This window comes from Microtus ochrogaster, unplaced genomic scaffold, assembly GCF_000317375.1.
Source record: "Microtus ochrogaster isolate Prairie Vole_2 unplaced genomic scaffold, MicOch1.0 UNK69, whole genome shotgun sequence".
Classification (NCBI taxonomy): Eukaryota; Metazoa; Chordata; class Mammalia; order Rodentia; family Cricetidae; genus Microtus; species Microtus ochrogaster.
In genome coordinates this window covers 418,493-431,072 of record NW_004949167.1, presented here as the reverse complement: position 1 = coordinate 431,072, position 12,580 = coordinate 418,493, and the positions used below count along the sequence as shown (strand labels likewise).

The window sequence follows — 12,580 nt, the reverse complement described above, 5'->3', positions numbered from 1 at the left end:
CCCGGGGCCGCCTGCTAGTGCCTCGCCGCGGTCGGAGCCAGCCGGGCCAGCGGCGCCGGACCCGGGTCGCCTCATCACCGACCCATGCAGTGGCCGTACCTACATCAAGGGCCGCTTGTTGGGCAAGGTGAGTCGGGGGCTTTGGGGTGGCGCTGACGGAGGTAGAGGGGAGCCTTCCAGGCCCGACCCTGTCTCCCTGGAGCTACTGGACCGATGCATCCTCCTCCTCTTAGGGGGGTTTCGCCCGCTGCTATGAAGCCGCTGACACCGAAACCGGTGTAGCCTACGCGGTCAAAGTCATCCCGCAGAGCCGCGTCGCCAAGCCTCATCAGCGCGAAAAGGTGGGTCCAGGCCCTGAGGACCAAGGGGTAGGAAGGGGATGGTGGCGTTGGAACCCTGGAAAGATGACGATCTCGCTCCCTTGTCGCAGATCCTAAACGAGATCGAGTTGCACCGAGACCTACAGCACCGCCATATCGTTCGGTTTTCACACCATTTCGAGGATGCTGACAACATATACATTTTCCTGGAGCTCTGTAGCAGAAAGGTCCGGAATGGGGGTGGGGGGATTCATTGGTTACAGGGGTGAGAAAGGAAGCGGGTTCTTAATATCCAAAACTGGGTTCCTGTCGTCCTTAGCAAGCACAGATGGAGGGCGGGTCTGGGAAGGCAAGCAGGGACTGAAACAGTGGCTTTCTGCAGTCCCTGGCCCACATCTGGAAGGCCCGGCACACCCTCTTGGAGCCAGAGGTTCGCTACTACCTGCGCCAGATCCTTTCTGGCCTCAAGTATTTGCACCAGAGGGGTATCCTGCACAGAGACCTCAAGCTGGGTGAGATTCCCGGGTCTGTTCGGAAGGGTGGGGGACCTGGGAAGGGAAGAGAGGCAGTGAGGAATCTGACCCGTCTTTCTGCCACTCTCTAGGAAATTTTTTCATCACTGATAACATGGAACTGAAGGTGGGGGATTTTGGGCTGGCAGCTCGGTTAGAGCCCCCGGAGCAGAGGAAAAAGTGAGTGGGGGTGATGGTGGCCTCAGTCTGTATGTGACACCGATGGTGTCCAGTGTGACAGTATGTAAGTGGAAAGCAAGGTGACCTGATGTGTGCGTGGGATAAACAGGGATGGGGTGATGGGCTGTCCTTTCTTGTGAAGGTAGAGGTGGCCACTCAGGCGGGCGGGTGCCCTGAGTCCCTGACGCACATGGGAGTCTAAGGAGGCTTGGAAAGGTATGGCTGATCTGTCTGCGTTGGATGGGGAAAACAGACCAGGCAGTGAGCGTTTGTCTGTGAGACTGACTGACTGGGAATGACAGGACATGATACCCTTATGTCTAAGAAGATCCCTGCGGCGGGTGTGTGTCACACAGATAGCATGGGTGGCAGGTGAGTGTTTATGGAGGGTATGACAGCTGGTGTTGGTTGTGTGCAGCGCAGACTGTGGGAGGTGACAGCCTAATGAGTGTTTGACAGACGGGAGTGGGGGAAGGGATCAGCCGTGGACCCTCGGTACTGACCTTGGGAGAGGGGGCAACGTTGGGGTCAGGCCTCCTCCTGTGCTGCAGAGCAGCTGTGCAGCTGGAGGAGACGGGTGGGTGAGGACTCAGCTGCCACTCTCAACATCCATTGTCCCAAGACAAGCAGGAGCTCTCTGACCCTTGGTGACAGGCAGCTGCTTTGTCTGAACTCACAGCAGGGGCAGGAATGGGGGCGGGTGCTAGGCTGGGTCTGAGCCTTCCCCTCTCCGCCCTACCCTCTTTCAGGACCATCTGTGGCACCCCCAACTACGTGGCCCCAGAAGTGCTGCTGAGACAAGGCCATGGCCCTGAGGCAGATGTGTGGTCACTTGGCTGTGTCATGTGAGTGCCGAGGTCACTAGCAGGTGGGCGATAGGTGCATGGATGGGGTGTTCCCAGTACCTGACTCCTGGTCCCCCGTTCCCGGGCACAGGTACACACTCCTGTGTGGGAGCCCCCCATTTGAGACAGCTGACCTGAAGGAAACTTACCGCTGCATCAAGCAGGTTCATTACACATTGCCTGCCAGCCTCTCACTACCTGCCCGTCAGCTCCTGGCTGCCATTCTTCGGGCTTCACCCCGAGACCGCCCCTCTATTGAACAGATCCTACGCCATGACTTCTTTACAAAGGTCTGTGGTTCTCCAGATGCTGCGGTTCCATCGGCCTGCATGTTCTCAGAGGATGAAAGAGCAGGACCCTTGGGGGTCTCACTTCTCTGTTTGTTTGGCTCTCGTCCTCAGGGCTATACCCCTGATCGGCTTCCTGTCAGCAGCTGTGTGACAGTCCCAGATCTGACCCCCCCCAACCCTGCGAGGAGTCTGTTTGCCAAAGTCACCAAGAGCCTGTTTGGCAGGAAAAAGAACAAGAGTGAGTGAGTCAGGCGTCAGGAGGTCAGGGTGTAGAGCAGTGGCTTCTTACATTCCTCTGAGTAGGGTCTGGTTCCAGTGGGGGGACCTGTAGACTCTTGGGGAGAACATGTGTGTCTAGACACGTGGGAAGACCTGCCTGTGTGTGAACACTTTGGGAAATGTGATCAGACAGACACTGAGGGCTGTATTCCCTCACCCCCCAGATAAGAACCATTCCGAGGAACGAGATAATGTCTCCTGTTTGGTGAGCGGCCTGATGCGCACATCCCTCGGTCACCCGGATGTCAGGCCCGAGGTGAGGTGCTCATGTGAGCATTATTCCCCTGACTCACCCTGACCCTAGCAGCTGAGGGAAGCCCAGCATGAAAGGCTGATGAAGCACCCAACCTCGTGGTGGCCCTAATTGGTGGTGTGTCATTAGCCAGCTGAGGCTGACCTAGGGTGCCCTGAGAGCCGTCAGGGACGGGGCTGGGCCCCTGGGCTTTTCAAGGATTTGGATTCTGAGACCTAATCTCACTCCCTCTCTACCCAACTGTCCAGGCTCCAGCAGCTTCAGGCCCGGCCCCCGTCAGCTTGGTAGAGACAGCTGCTGAGGACAGCTCACCCCGTGGGACACTGGCAAGCAGTGGAGATGGTGAGGAGCCAGAAGATGAGAGGTGCTGGAGGTGGCTAGGGTGGAGACCAGGGGCCAAAAGGAAGTGGTTGGCCAAGGGACATGACCTGGGCCCAGGGAGGCCATTGCCTAAGTGTCAGTGCCCTGTTCCCTCAGGGTTTGAAGAAGGTTTGACTGTGGCCACAGTGGTAGAGTCTGCCCTCTGTGCCCTGAGAAACTGTGTGGCCTTCATGCCCCCAGGTAAGGCTGGGCTCTGGTCCATGCAAATAGTTTGGAAAGTTCTCTTTGACCTAGAGACCAGGGAAAGTCTTCACTCCCTCCTCTCCTGTAACAGCGGAACAGAACCCAGCCCCGTTGGCACAGCCAGAACCTCTGGTGTGGGTCAGCAAGTGGGTTGACTACTCCAACAAGTTTGGCTTTGGGTATCAGCTGTCCAGCCGCCGTGTAGCCGTGCTCTTCAACGATGGCACACACATGGCCCTGTCAGCCAATAGGAAGTAAGTGCTATTTGGGGGCACTTTGTATTTAGGCTGTTGTACCAAGCAGAGTTGCACCCTGGTGTTTCTGGGTTCAGGGCTCTCAAATCCAAAGGGGAGGAACGATAACGCCAGGCTCCTTCTCTGCTTTCCACGTTCTTTCAGGATTGTGCACTACAACCCCACCAGCGCGAAACACTTCTCCTTCTCTGTGGGGTCTGTACCCCGTGCTCTGCAGCCTCAGCTGGGCATCTTGCGGTATTTCGCCTCCTACATGGAACAGCACCTCATGAAGGTGTGTAGGCTGCACTGGGGGGATGTTAGGGACTCGGGCATCTTTGATTCTCCATCATTGGTGAGGGGGGGAAAGGTGATTCAAGGGTAGTGATTGGACCTGTAAGGGCAGGAGACAGCCATAGGGAGAGACCCAGTTCATGCCAGTCTAGTGACCTGACCTGCCTGTTCTCCCAGGGTGGAGATCTGCCCAGTGTGGAAGAGGTAGAGGTGCCTGCCCCACCCTTGCTGTTGCAGTGGGTCAAGACTGATCAGGCCCTGCTCATGCTGTTCAGTGATGGCACTGTTCAGGTAAGAGCCATCCTGGAGTTGAAGGGACGGCCTGGTAGGCCCAGGGTTCTGGGAAGGTGTGAGTCTGGTGTCCAAGCCCTGAACGCTGTTACCTTCTGTGCACAGGTGAACTTCTATGGGGACCACACAAAGCTGATCCTCAGTGGCTGGGAACCTCTCCTTGTGACTTTTGTGGCCCGAAATCGCAGTGCTTGTACTTACCTCGCCTCCCACCTCCGGCAGCTGGGCTGCTCCCCAGACCTGCGGCAGCGGCTGCGCTATGCTCTGCGCTTGCTCAGGGACCGAAGTCCTGCTTAGGTTCCAACCTGCAGAGCAGGCTGTGATCAGACCCTGGGCCTGTGCCTGAAAGACTCGGGCCCTTGCCTTTGTGGACCTTCCTGTCCCTTTGGTGCCTCACTGGGGGCTCTGGGCCGAGTCCCCCAGGGAATCAGGGACCAGCTTTACTACAGTTGGGGACGGCCTGTCCTCCTGTCTCTTACCCTTTCTCCCTGAGATAAGCCTGAGCCTTAGCTCCCAGCTCGGGGGCATTATTTATGGACCACTTTTATTTATTAACACATTTATTTATTGGGATGTGAGCCCCAGGGGGGCCTCCTCCTGGGATAATAAACCGTTTTTCAGAACTTAAAGGCTTTATCATTCCCAGTAAACTGCGTGGACAGTAGCCACGGCGAACAGTGAAGTGTTGGTGAAAGTGGCAGAGGCCAGTCCATCATGTACTGCGTCCCAGAGTGCCCGGCTGGCCACATGCACGCCCTGTCTCTCGCGTGGTCCCAGCACCACACTGCACACCAGTTTGTAGCGGGGTAGGCTGAGCTCCCGCACACGTATGCGGATCTGTTCACACAGCGCCTTTGCCAGTTTCCCCGCCTCGGTACCCGAGTAGAACACATTGCTAAGCCCTGCATCCAGTGTTGCCTCCAGGACACGCTGAGCGCTTGCAGCTTCCCAACGCTCACCTAGTGCTGGTTCGGTGCGGTATGAGGGTGCCATCCGACGGGCAGGCATGATGGGTAACCCAGAAAAACTAACTCGTGAACCTAAAGGGGGCATCAGGCCCAGGGATGGTCGTCGACCTCCAAGACCTACTAGGGGTCCTGCCAGTGAGTTGCGGCGTGAAAAGGATGGGTGTAGGCTCAGCAGGGAGCCGCGACGGGAGGCTGGGCCTGGGCCTACAGGTCGGGTCTCATCAATGCTGGCCAGGTGACCTCCAGACTTCCCTGGTGGTAATTTCAGAGCCAGGTCTTTGGTAGTATCCTCTTCCAGGTGTCCTGATTGCAGAGTCCTGCCAGCCATGGCTCTGCCTGCTGGAAGATCCACACTTAGGAGTGGCCCTTATTGGCTCAGATCTCCCTACACCCTGCCTCTTGCTTGGGGAAGCTGAGGTTTCTTTTCTCTCTCTCTCTCTCTCTCTCTCTCTCTCTCTCTCTCTCTGTTTTAGATAATGCCTCCCGTGGCCTCCAACTCTTTGTGTGGCTGAGTCTGGCCTTAAACTCCTTCCTCCGGCCTCCAGCCCCTAAGTGGTGGGATTACAGTACATGCCACCACACTCAGTGCCTTCGTAGTAGACTTAGAGAAGGTTAAGAGCAAGGGAAGGGCTGCTCAGTCTGTGCTTAGGGAACCTCTGCCCAGAGTTCTCCCTTGGTCGCCACGGAGCTGACTGGGTGAGCAGGAAATCCACTTCGTTTCTCCCCTCCCACTTGATTTCACCAGCAGAATGGGGACATGAAGTTGGTTTCTAGATTTCTTCAATCCAGAGCCAGAAGGGGCAGACCCAACCCCATCACTCCCATAGATCTCCCTGGCCTCAGAAGCATGGGACATAATCGTCTTCCCTGCTCTAAGTAGGCTGTGACTTATCTCCCCCTTGCCCCGCTGCATCCGGAGGCAGGCGATGAGTGAGGCGACGTCCATCCTCCTCCTTAGGTCTCAGGAAACTCCCTCAGGCACCTGACTCACCTGTAGCCTTTGACCTCCAAGCTCTGTTGGTCCCCAGTCTTCACTGAGCTGCCCTCCCTGCCAGGCCTGTAGGTGGTGAAGGCTTGTGTTGTGCAGTAACCATGGGGCTGCTGTGGCAAGCATGCCACTCCCTCCCAGAACTCCTCCCTCCAGCCAAACTCTGGAATAACCTAAGCACTACTGCTATGAGCACCTGCTGGGGGGAGGGAAGGCACCCTGAGTTATGCGGGGGCTGGGGGTCGTCCACAGGGGCTTGGAGTACTAAAGCATCACAGCCGAGGGGGCAGGTGTAGAGAGGTGTGATGGACAGGAAGGTGCTTTTGAGCTACTATTATGAAGTGGCCAGTCAACTGGCCTAGCCATTTGTGAACAGATCACAGGGGCCTGAGATGTGCTAGAACCTTGAGACTTACGGGGGCGACTTCTTAGGAATCCAGTATCTGGGCTCACAGGAAGGAGTACGTCATGGTTTTACATTCTCCCATCAGCCTCAACAAGGACAAACATTTCCGTTTCAGGGCAGAGCTAGGGTGGGGCTTGGATGACTTCCTTACACCAGAGCTGTGTGCTGAGGAGGGGAGGCCTTTTGGCTCAGTGGGAAAGACCCAGGCCTCGCATGGCCATGACTCAGTGGTGCCCTGGAACTTGTCCCCAGATGGCCATACCTCCTTCATCACCCAGTACATAATGCCTCTTCCCCTAGGGATGACTGCCTCTTGGTGATGCCTCGCCTGCCCTGCTCTGGGAGGCATGGGGCTGCCCCTCCCAGGCAAACTTAAGTCTGAGCTCTGAAAACCACACTTAGGGGTAAGAATCTTCCCTGATGAGGTGATGATGTCTCAGGCCTGCTAATCCCGGTTCTAGACTGAACCCCTAGGGAAGGGATTGGAGGGCAGAGGCCTTACATTCTGAACCCAGTGTAGGCAGGCAGGAGCCAGCACTAGGACCCTCCAACTCTTAGAACCCTTCTACCGCTGAAATATTTTCCTAGGCGAGTAGGGAGATAGGCGGGGCCTCCTCAGGCTCAGCTCCAGTTTCCATGGAAACTCAGAGGCTTCCCACCCAGCTGCTGCCTGGGCAGGCTCCCAGCCTGGGCCTCATCCACAGCCAGCTTCTCTGGGACCATAGGCCTGCCCAGCGGCAGCTTCTTTGGGTCCTCTCTGAACCCGCATCGCTTACCTGAACCTCAGGTTTTCTTTAGGGACCTGGGCCTCTTTTGTCCTAGACCTTCAGCTCCTCAGCAAACGGTCTCTACAGCTCCTGCTCTCCCTCTCAGGCCTCTCTTGCCTCACTAGGCCATTTCACCCTTTGTTCTGCTGCTCATCCCACTCATGGAGAACCCAGGACTGGTTGTGCACGGGCAGGCTGCTTCCTTTTCCACAGCACTCCGAAGTCTTGTCAACAACCCCCGGTACAGGTGAGGCAGTGACGCCCTGGTGGGTTTTCCTTAGCTTGCTCTCACCGGCCTATGGATGAATTTGAGGAGGCTAAAGGTGAAGAGGCCAGGAAAGAGCACTTGGCCTCCCTGGTGAACTCAGTCTATGAGGAAGTCAAGTAGAGATGGTGTCTACTGGCCTGTGTCCATGCTATCTTGAGAGTCAGAGGTGGGGGCAGTGAGGGATAGACAGGAGGGCAACTGTGTAAACGCAGGCAAAGCCCTTCCTTCTCTGGATTGAAGGAGGAATCCCCAACCCCCTCAGCCCTGAAAGGTGGGATTTGATCTGACTCACTCCAGTTGGGTATTCAGCTAAGTGCTAGACTTCTTTCCTCTGGGGAGTCCTAAGAGGAACGAAGCCCAAAGGATTGGGTCAGAGACCCAGACAGGAAGTAGTTCAAGGTTGCTGACCGCCCACGGCTTGCCGATGAGGCTAAGTGCTGTCTGAAACCGGGAATAGAGTTTACTGGGGGCAGGGCTGGTCATGGGAGACGGATTGTTGCTTCCCATCCCCGCTGTCTCAGAGGCCGCCTGCTCCCCAGGGTTAGTGGCTGTCATAATTCTCTTTTTCTTGAGGGCAGAGTGTCACAGTCTGACCTAGAGGGTGGAACCTTAGGCCCTGAGCCTGGGAGGAAGAGGCAGGGGAAGCTGAAGCTTTCTCTGCTGCCTCCCCCTGTACCTTATGCAGGGCTTCAGAGGCCCAGAGGCTGGGGCCGGAAGTGATCGCGAAGATGGAAAATGTGGTCTCACCTCATGATGGTGCATCAATGCCATGGCTGTCGTACTCAGTGTGCTCTGCACCCCACATCCTCACACCCTCCTACGGGAGGAAGAGTGAAAATGCTGAGCTGGCATCTCGTGGGCGCTGTACCGCGAGGGGTTTCCTTGTCCCCGGGGACTCAGGCTGGAGAGCCATCAATCTTGTTCGCATGAACCCTGGCATCCCCTTTGCCCAAGCATAGTCAACTCCTCTGAGACCCGTGGTCACGGCTGAGAAGTCCGAGAGTCGAAGTCAAAAAGTCACAGCGTGGAAGGGGGACTAGAGTTGAGCCCGTGTCTCCGGGGCGTGGGCTTTGACCTTACAGAAAAAGAAGCTAAGTCCCAGTGTGGCAGGGGCAAAGCCAAAAGTGTGACCTAGGTTCAAGATTCCCTTCTCTGGCTCTCTGTCCTGTCTTCCACAGCGATGTTTGCTTTGTGGTTGGTCAAGAACGGCAAGAGGTGTTTGCCCACCGGTGCTTGTTGGCCTGTAGATGCAACTTCTTCCAGAGACTTCTGGGGACAGAGACGGGCCCTGGGGTACCTAGTCCTGTGGTGCTAAGCACGGTGCCGACCGAGGCCTTCTTAGCTGTGCTGGAGTTCCTGTATGCCAACAGCGTCACCCTGCACCGCTACTCAGTGAGCCTCCCAAGCAGGGGTCTGGGGAGGGGAAGCGCTGGGGATTCAAGAGGTGGGGAGTCTGCCCATTCTGCTGGGGGTTGAGGGGCAGGGGAAACTCCCTTCTGTTCCCTCAACTGCCACCCCCTGTGCAGGTGCTGGAGGTGCTGACAGCAGCTGTGGAATATGGGCTGGAGGAACTTCGAGAGGTGGGTGTTTCAGGCAGGCTGTCTTATTTCTCTCGCCTTAGTACGTAGCCTCCTTCACACAGCCTGACCTCATGCAGACAGAAGGATGGACACAGGATCTGCACATGCTCAGTGTGTGCTGAGCAAGCATCGGAAGTATTTCTGGCTGGTTCTGCAGTACAAGGGTAAATTGGTTTTGGCCCATAGTTGAATGGAGAAAGATACATGAAGACATTTGACATGCGTGGGCCGTGGTGTTGCAGGCTAGTATCCCAGCATCTGAAGGCTGGGGAGGATGGCAAGTTTAAGGCCAACCTGAACTACTTAGGGAGTTCAGGCTAGCCTTGGCTACAGAGTGAGACTTAAGTCTCAAAAAGCTAAACTGAAAAGCAGGGGTCTAAGTGGGATAGGCAGACTGCTGATGTATGGAGAGAGATTTCTAGAGAAGGAAACTGCTGTGTTAGAGCTTGAAGAACAAGTAGGGCTTTGTTCAGGACAGTGGGAAGATGACTTTATAGTCACAGGGCACTCAAGGAGCTGCTTAGATATGTGGTGTGGTTGGACTGGGAACATGGGTGTGGGGTGAACTGGAAGGGTACCAGGAGGCTGGTTCATGCAGGTGCTTCAAGAATTTGTGTTCTAGGCTGGAAGTGTAGTTCAGTGGTAGAATACTTGCCTAGTATGCTACAGGCCCTGGGTTCAATTCCCAGCCCTAGCCCGGTGTGGTGGTATATACCTGTATTTCCAGCACTTGGTAGGCAGAGTAGAGAGGAGGATAAAACCAAGTTCATGGCCACCCTAGTTTACAGAGTGAGTTCTGGGCCAGCCAAAGCTACACAGCAAGGCCCTGTGTCAGCTTTCCCTCTCCTGGAGATCTTTCAATGCAAGGGTGGTAGAGACTCACTGAATGCTTTGGGCAGGGGAGCTAAGGGGGAAAGGGATAGAGAGATAAGGAAAAAGGAAAGGCCTGTCCAGCCAGTCAGATTAGTGTCAAAGTCAAGAGGGTGTGGCCAAGCCGGAAATGGCAGTCCAAGAGAGGTGGGTGGCTCTGAGAGGAGACAGCTGGCAACACCCAGTGCTTTTCTGGAAGACAGGGAGATGTCAAGCATGAAATTTAAGGTTCTGTTAAAAATAGAAATGCTGTTGAGTCAAGGAGGGGACCCAGTGCGGGAAGACAGTGAGAGAAGAGGAGGCTGGAATTTTGGACAAGTCTCAGTGGAGAGAGGTGTACTAGGGCTCTTTGGGCTTGGTTTGCTAGCCTCCAGGCCCTCTAGGCTTGCTAAATTACAGGTCCCAACAATTCCCTGGTTCCCAAGTCTGGGAGGTCAGGATGGCTCTGGGGCTGCTGGGAGTCTGAATGATCCACAGCTTCTAGGGTAGGACTTGAGGTCTTGAAGCAAGGACACCACCACACAGTACACTTTCGTTTCTGTCCCCAGTTATGCCTGGAGTTTGTGATGAAGGTTCTGGATGTGGAGCTGGTTTGTGAGGCCCTGCAGGTGGGTACTGCTGGGCAGCCCTGGGGAGGAATCTGATTTTTAGAATGGAATGTGGCCCTGGCCTCTCCTCTCCACATGCCAGAAGCCTTGACTGACAACAAGAACTTAAGAACGATATGAGAACCAAAAAAAAAAAAAGCAAAAAGCTGGTCCATGGTGGTGCACACCTTGGGAGGCAGAGGCAGGTGGATGTCTGTGTGTTCGAGGCCAGCCTGGTCCAGGACAGGCTCAAAAGCTTCAGAGAAACCCTGTCTTGAAAAACAAAAAACAAAAACAAACAAACAAAAAAAGGTGAAAAAGAAGTGAGGGTGTGTATGCTCAAGGACACTTATGAGATAAACTCTGCCCTGATCTGTGGGGTGTAGAGAACACCAGTAAGGTTCTGCATAGGAGCAAGAGTCAAAGGGCTGGGAAAGGCAGGCGTGGTGACACACACCTTTAATCCTAGTACTCAAGAAGCAGAAGCAATCAAATCTGAGTTTGAGGCCAGCCTGGGCTACAGAGTGGCCTTGTATTAAGAGTGGGAAATGGAGCCAGGAGGTGGAAGTGGCACATGCTTTTAATCCCATCTCGTAGAGGTAGAGGCAGGTGGATCTCTGAGTTTGAAGTCAGCCAGGGCTACACAGAAAAAAGTGGGAAATGGCTCTAAGCAGAGATGGGGGAAGGTGGGATGTGGAGTTTAAAGCCAAACTTGGGCTCCCAGATGGAGTTTGAAGGACCTAAACATGGTCCCCAGGTCTAATTTCATGAGACATTGCATGTGCCTCCCCATTCGGATGGCGCTCAGGCTTGTGGTAGTGCCTACTATGCAGAGCTGGGTCACACGGCCTCTCCAGTCTCTAGCCTGACCACCTTCACTCTGCTCTCAGGTGGCTGTAACCTTTGGCCTGGGGCCGCTGCAGGAGCGGTGCATAACCTTCATAGAGGCTCACAGCCAGGTACAGCTCCCAGCATTATTATTCCTGTAGCCTGTCTTCCCTACGCCACTCTGCTCTGCTCTGATCAAATACACCGATCCATAGGAGGCTCTACGAACCCGCGGCTTCCTGGAGCTATCGGCCACTGCGCTGCTGCCCGTGCTACGCAGTGACAAGCTCTGTGTGGACGAGGCTGAGCTGGTCAAGGCAGCCCGAAACTGGGCGCGCGTGGGCGCCGTGAGTGGGACCTGGGGGAGGCGAGGGCGAAGCGGCGGAGGCCGCAGGAACTCGGCAAGCGGACGGCAGAGGGCACAGGCCGCCGCCCCGCCGGGGCTTAAGGTTCACTTCCACAGGCGGTGTTGGAGCGACCGGTGGCAGAGGTGGCGGCTCCAGTGGTTCGAGAGCTGAGACTGGCCTTGCTGGCCCCGGCGGAGCTGAGCGCCCTGGAAGAACAGAACCGACAGGAGCCACTCATCCCGGTGCGGACGCGAGTACCCGGGCTCAGATCCACTAGCCACGTGGGGATGAGGAGCCAGGGCCTTTGCCATGGACTTCGGACTGCATGGTGACCCTCCTTCTCCTACAGGTGGAGCAAATTGTGGAGGCGTGGAAGTGCCATGCCCTACGGAGAGGAGATGCGGCCCCGGGGGCACCGTGCAGGCGGCGAAGGGGAACCCTGCCCCGGGATCACCACCGTTTTCTGGACCTTCGTTTCAAATGATCCACTTCCGGAACTTGGGAGGCATCTGATCTGATCACACTCCAAACTACAGCTCCCGAGGTGCCTTGCGCCCGAGGCGGGCTTCCGCTCCCAGCAAGCCCTGCGAGCCGGAGGCCGGAAGGACCATGTAGGGCCGGGCCAGTGCCAGTGGACCCGAGTTGGAGTCGTGTCATGGGCTCGGGCGACGCCCCGAGGCCGGAAGCGAGGGTGGCATGTATTCCATGAGCTCACACCACATCCTGCTGCCGGTCACTCCTCTGTCCCTCTATTCGGTTGACGCTGTTATCTATGTAGCGCATCCTCCTTAACAACAAATCAGCTTCCTAGCCTGGCGATGGTGGTGCACGCCTTTAATCCCAGCACTCGGGAGGCAGAGGCAGGTGGATCTCTGTGAGTTCGAGACCAGCCTGGTCTACAGAGCTAGTG

General features: G+C 56.1%; 3 protein-coding genes across 5 annotated transcripts in view; 2 read left to right on the top strand and 1 right to left on the bottom strand.

The window, feature by feature from the left end:
• The window catches only part of Plk3 (polo like kinase 3), a 4,686-nt gene extending 304 nt beyond the window's left edge, over positions 1–4,382 (top strand). The window contains exons 2-16 of the mRNA XM_005370074.3: positions 5–127; positions 234–341; positions 431–547; positions 703–832; positions 925–1,012; positions 1,762–1,857; positions 1,949–2,147; positions 2,259–2,385; positions 2,591–2,682; positions 2,928–3,021; positions 3,157–3,240; positions 3,335–3,497; positions 3,642–3,771; positions 3,948–4,061; positions 4,167–4,382. Of these exons, the coding sequence (XP_005370131.1) occupies positions 5–127; positions 234–341; positions 431–547; positions 703–832; positions 925–1,012; positions 1,762–1,857; positions 1,949–2,147; positions 2,259–2,385; positions 2,591–2,682; positions 2,928–3,021; positions 3,157–3,240; positions 3,335–3,497; positions 3,642–3,771; positions 3,948–4,061; positions 4,167–4,358 (1,857 nt within the window). The 3' untranslated portion in view covers positions 4,359–4,382. The remainder of the gene's footprint in view (positions 1–4; positions 128–233; positions 342–430; positions 548–702; positions 833–924; positions 1,013–1,761; positions 1,858–1,948; positions 2,148–2,258; positions 2,386–2,590; positions 2,683–2,927; positions 3,022–3,156; positions 3,241–3,334; positions 3,498–3,641; positions 3,772–3,947; positions 4,062–4,166) is intronic.
• Positions 4,383–4,685: 303 nt separating this feature from the next.
• Positions 4,686–8,621, bottom strand: Tctex1d4 (Tctex1 domain containing 4). 3 transcript variants are annotated; one of them, XM_026777510.1, is made up of 2 exons: positions 8,206–8,621; positions 4,686–5,365 (listed from the first exon to the last, which is right to left on the bottom strand). In XM_026777510.1, exon 2 carries the CDS (start codon positions 5,355–5,357, stop codon positions 4,698–4,700), a length of 660 nt encoding a protein of 219 aa, XP_026633311.1. In that variant the 5' UTR covers positions 5,358–5,365; positions 8,206–8,621; the 3' UTR covers positions 4,686–4,697. The 3 variants fall into 3 exon arrangements, with proteins under 3 accessions (XP_026633311.1, XP_013210230.1, XP_005370090.1); XM_013354776.2 differs by lacking the exon at positions 8,206–8,621 and adding an exon at positions 6,021–6,078 and having other exon boundaries at positions 4,686–5,368; XM_005370033.3 differs by lacking the exon at positions 8,206–8,621 and adding an exon at positions 6,021–6,076.
• On the top strand, positions 7,068–12,528 carry Btbd19 (BTB domain containing 19). Its single transcript, XM_005370032.3, has 8 exons — positions 7,068–7,437; positions 8,637–8,850; positions 8,985–9,038; positions 10,457–10,516; positions 11,386–11,454; positions 11,539–11,670; positions 11,787–11,912; positions 12,020–12,528. Exons 1-8 carry the CDS (start codon positions 7,352–7,354, stop codon positions 12,152–12,154), a joined length of 876 nt encoding a protein of 291 aa, XP_005370089.1. The 5' UTR covers positions 7,068–7,351; the 3' UTR covers positions 12,155–12,528.
• The last annotated feature ends 52 nt before the right edge of the window (positions 12,529–12,580 follow it).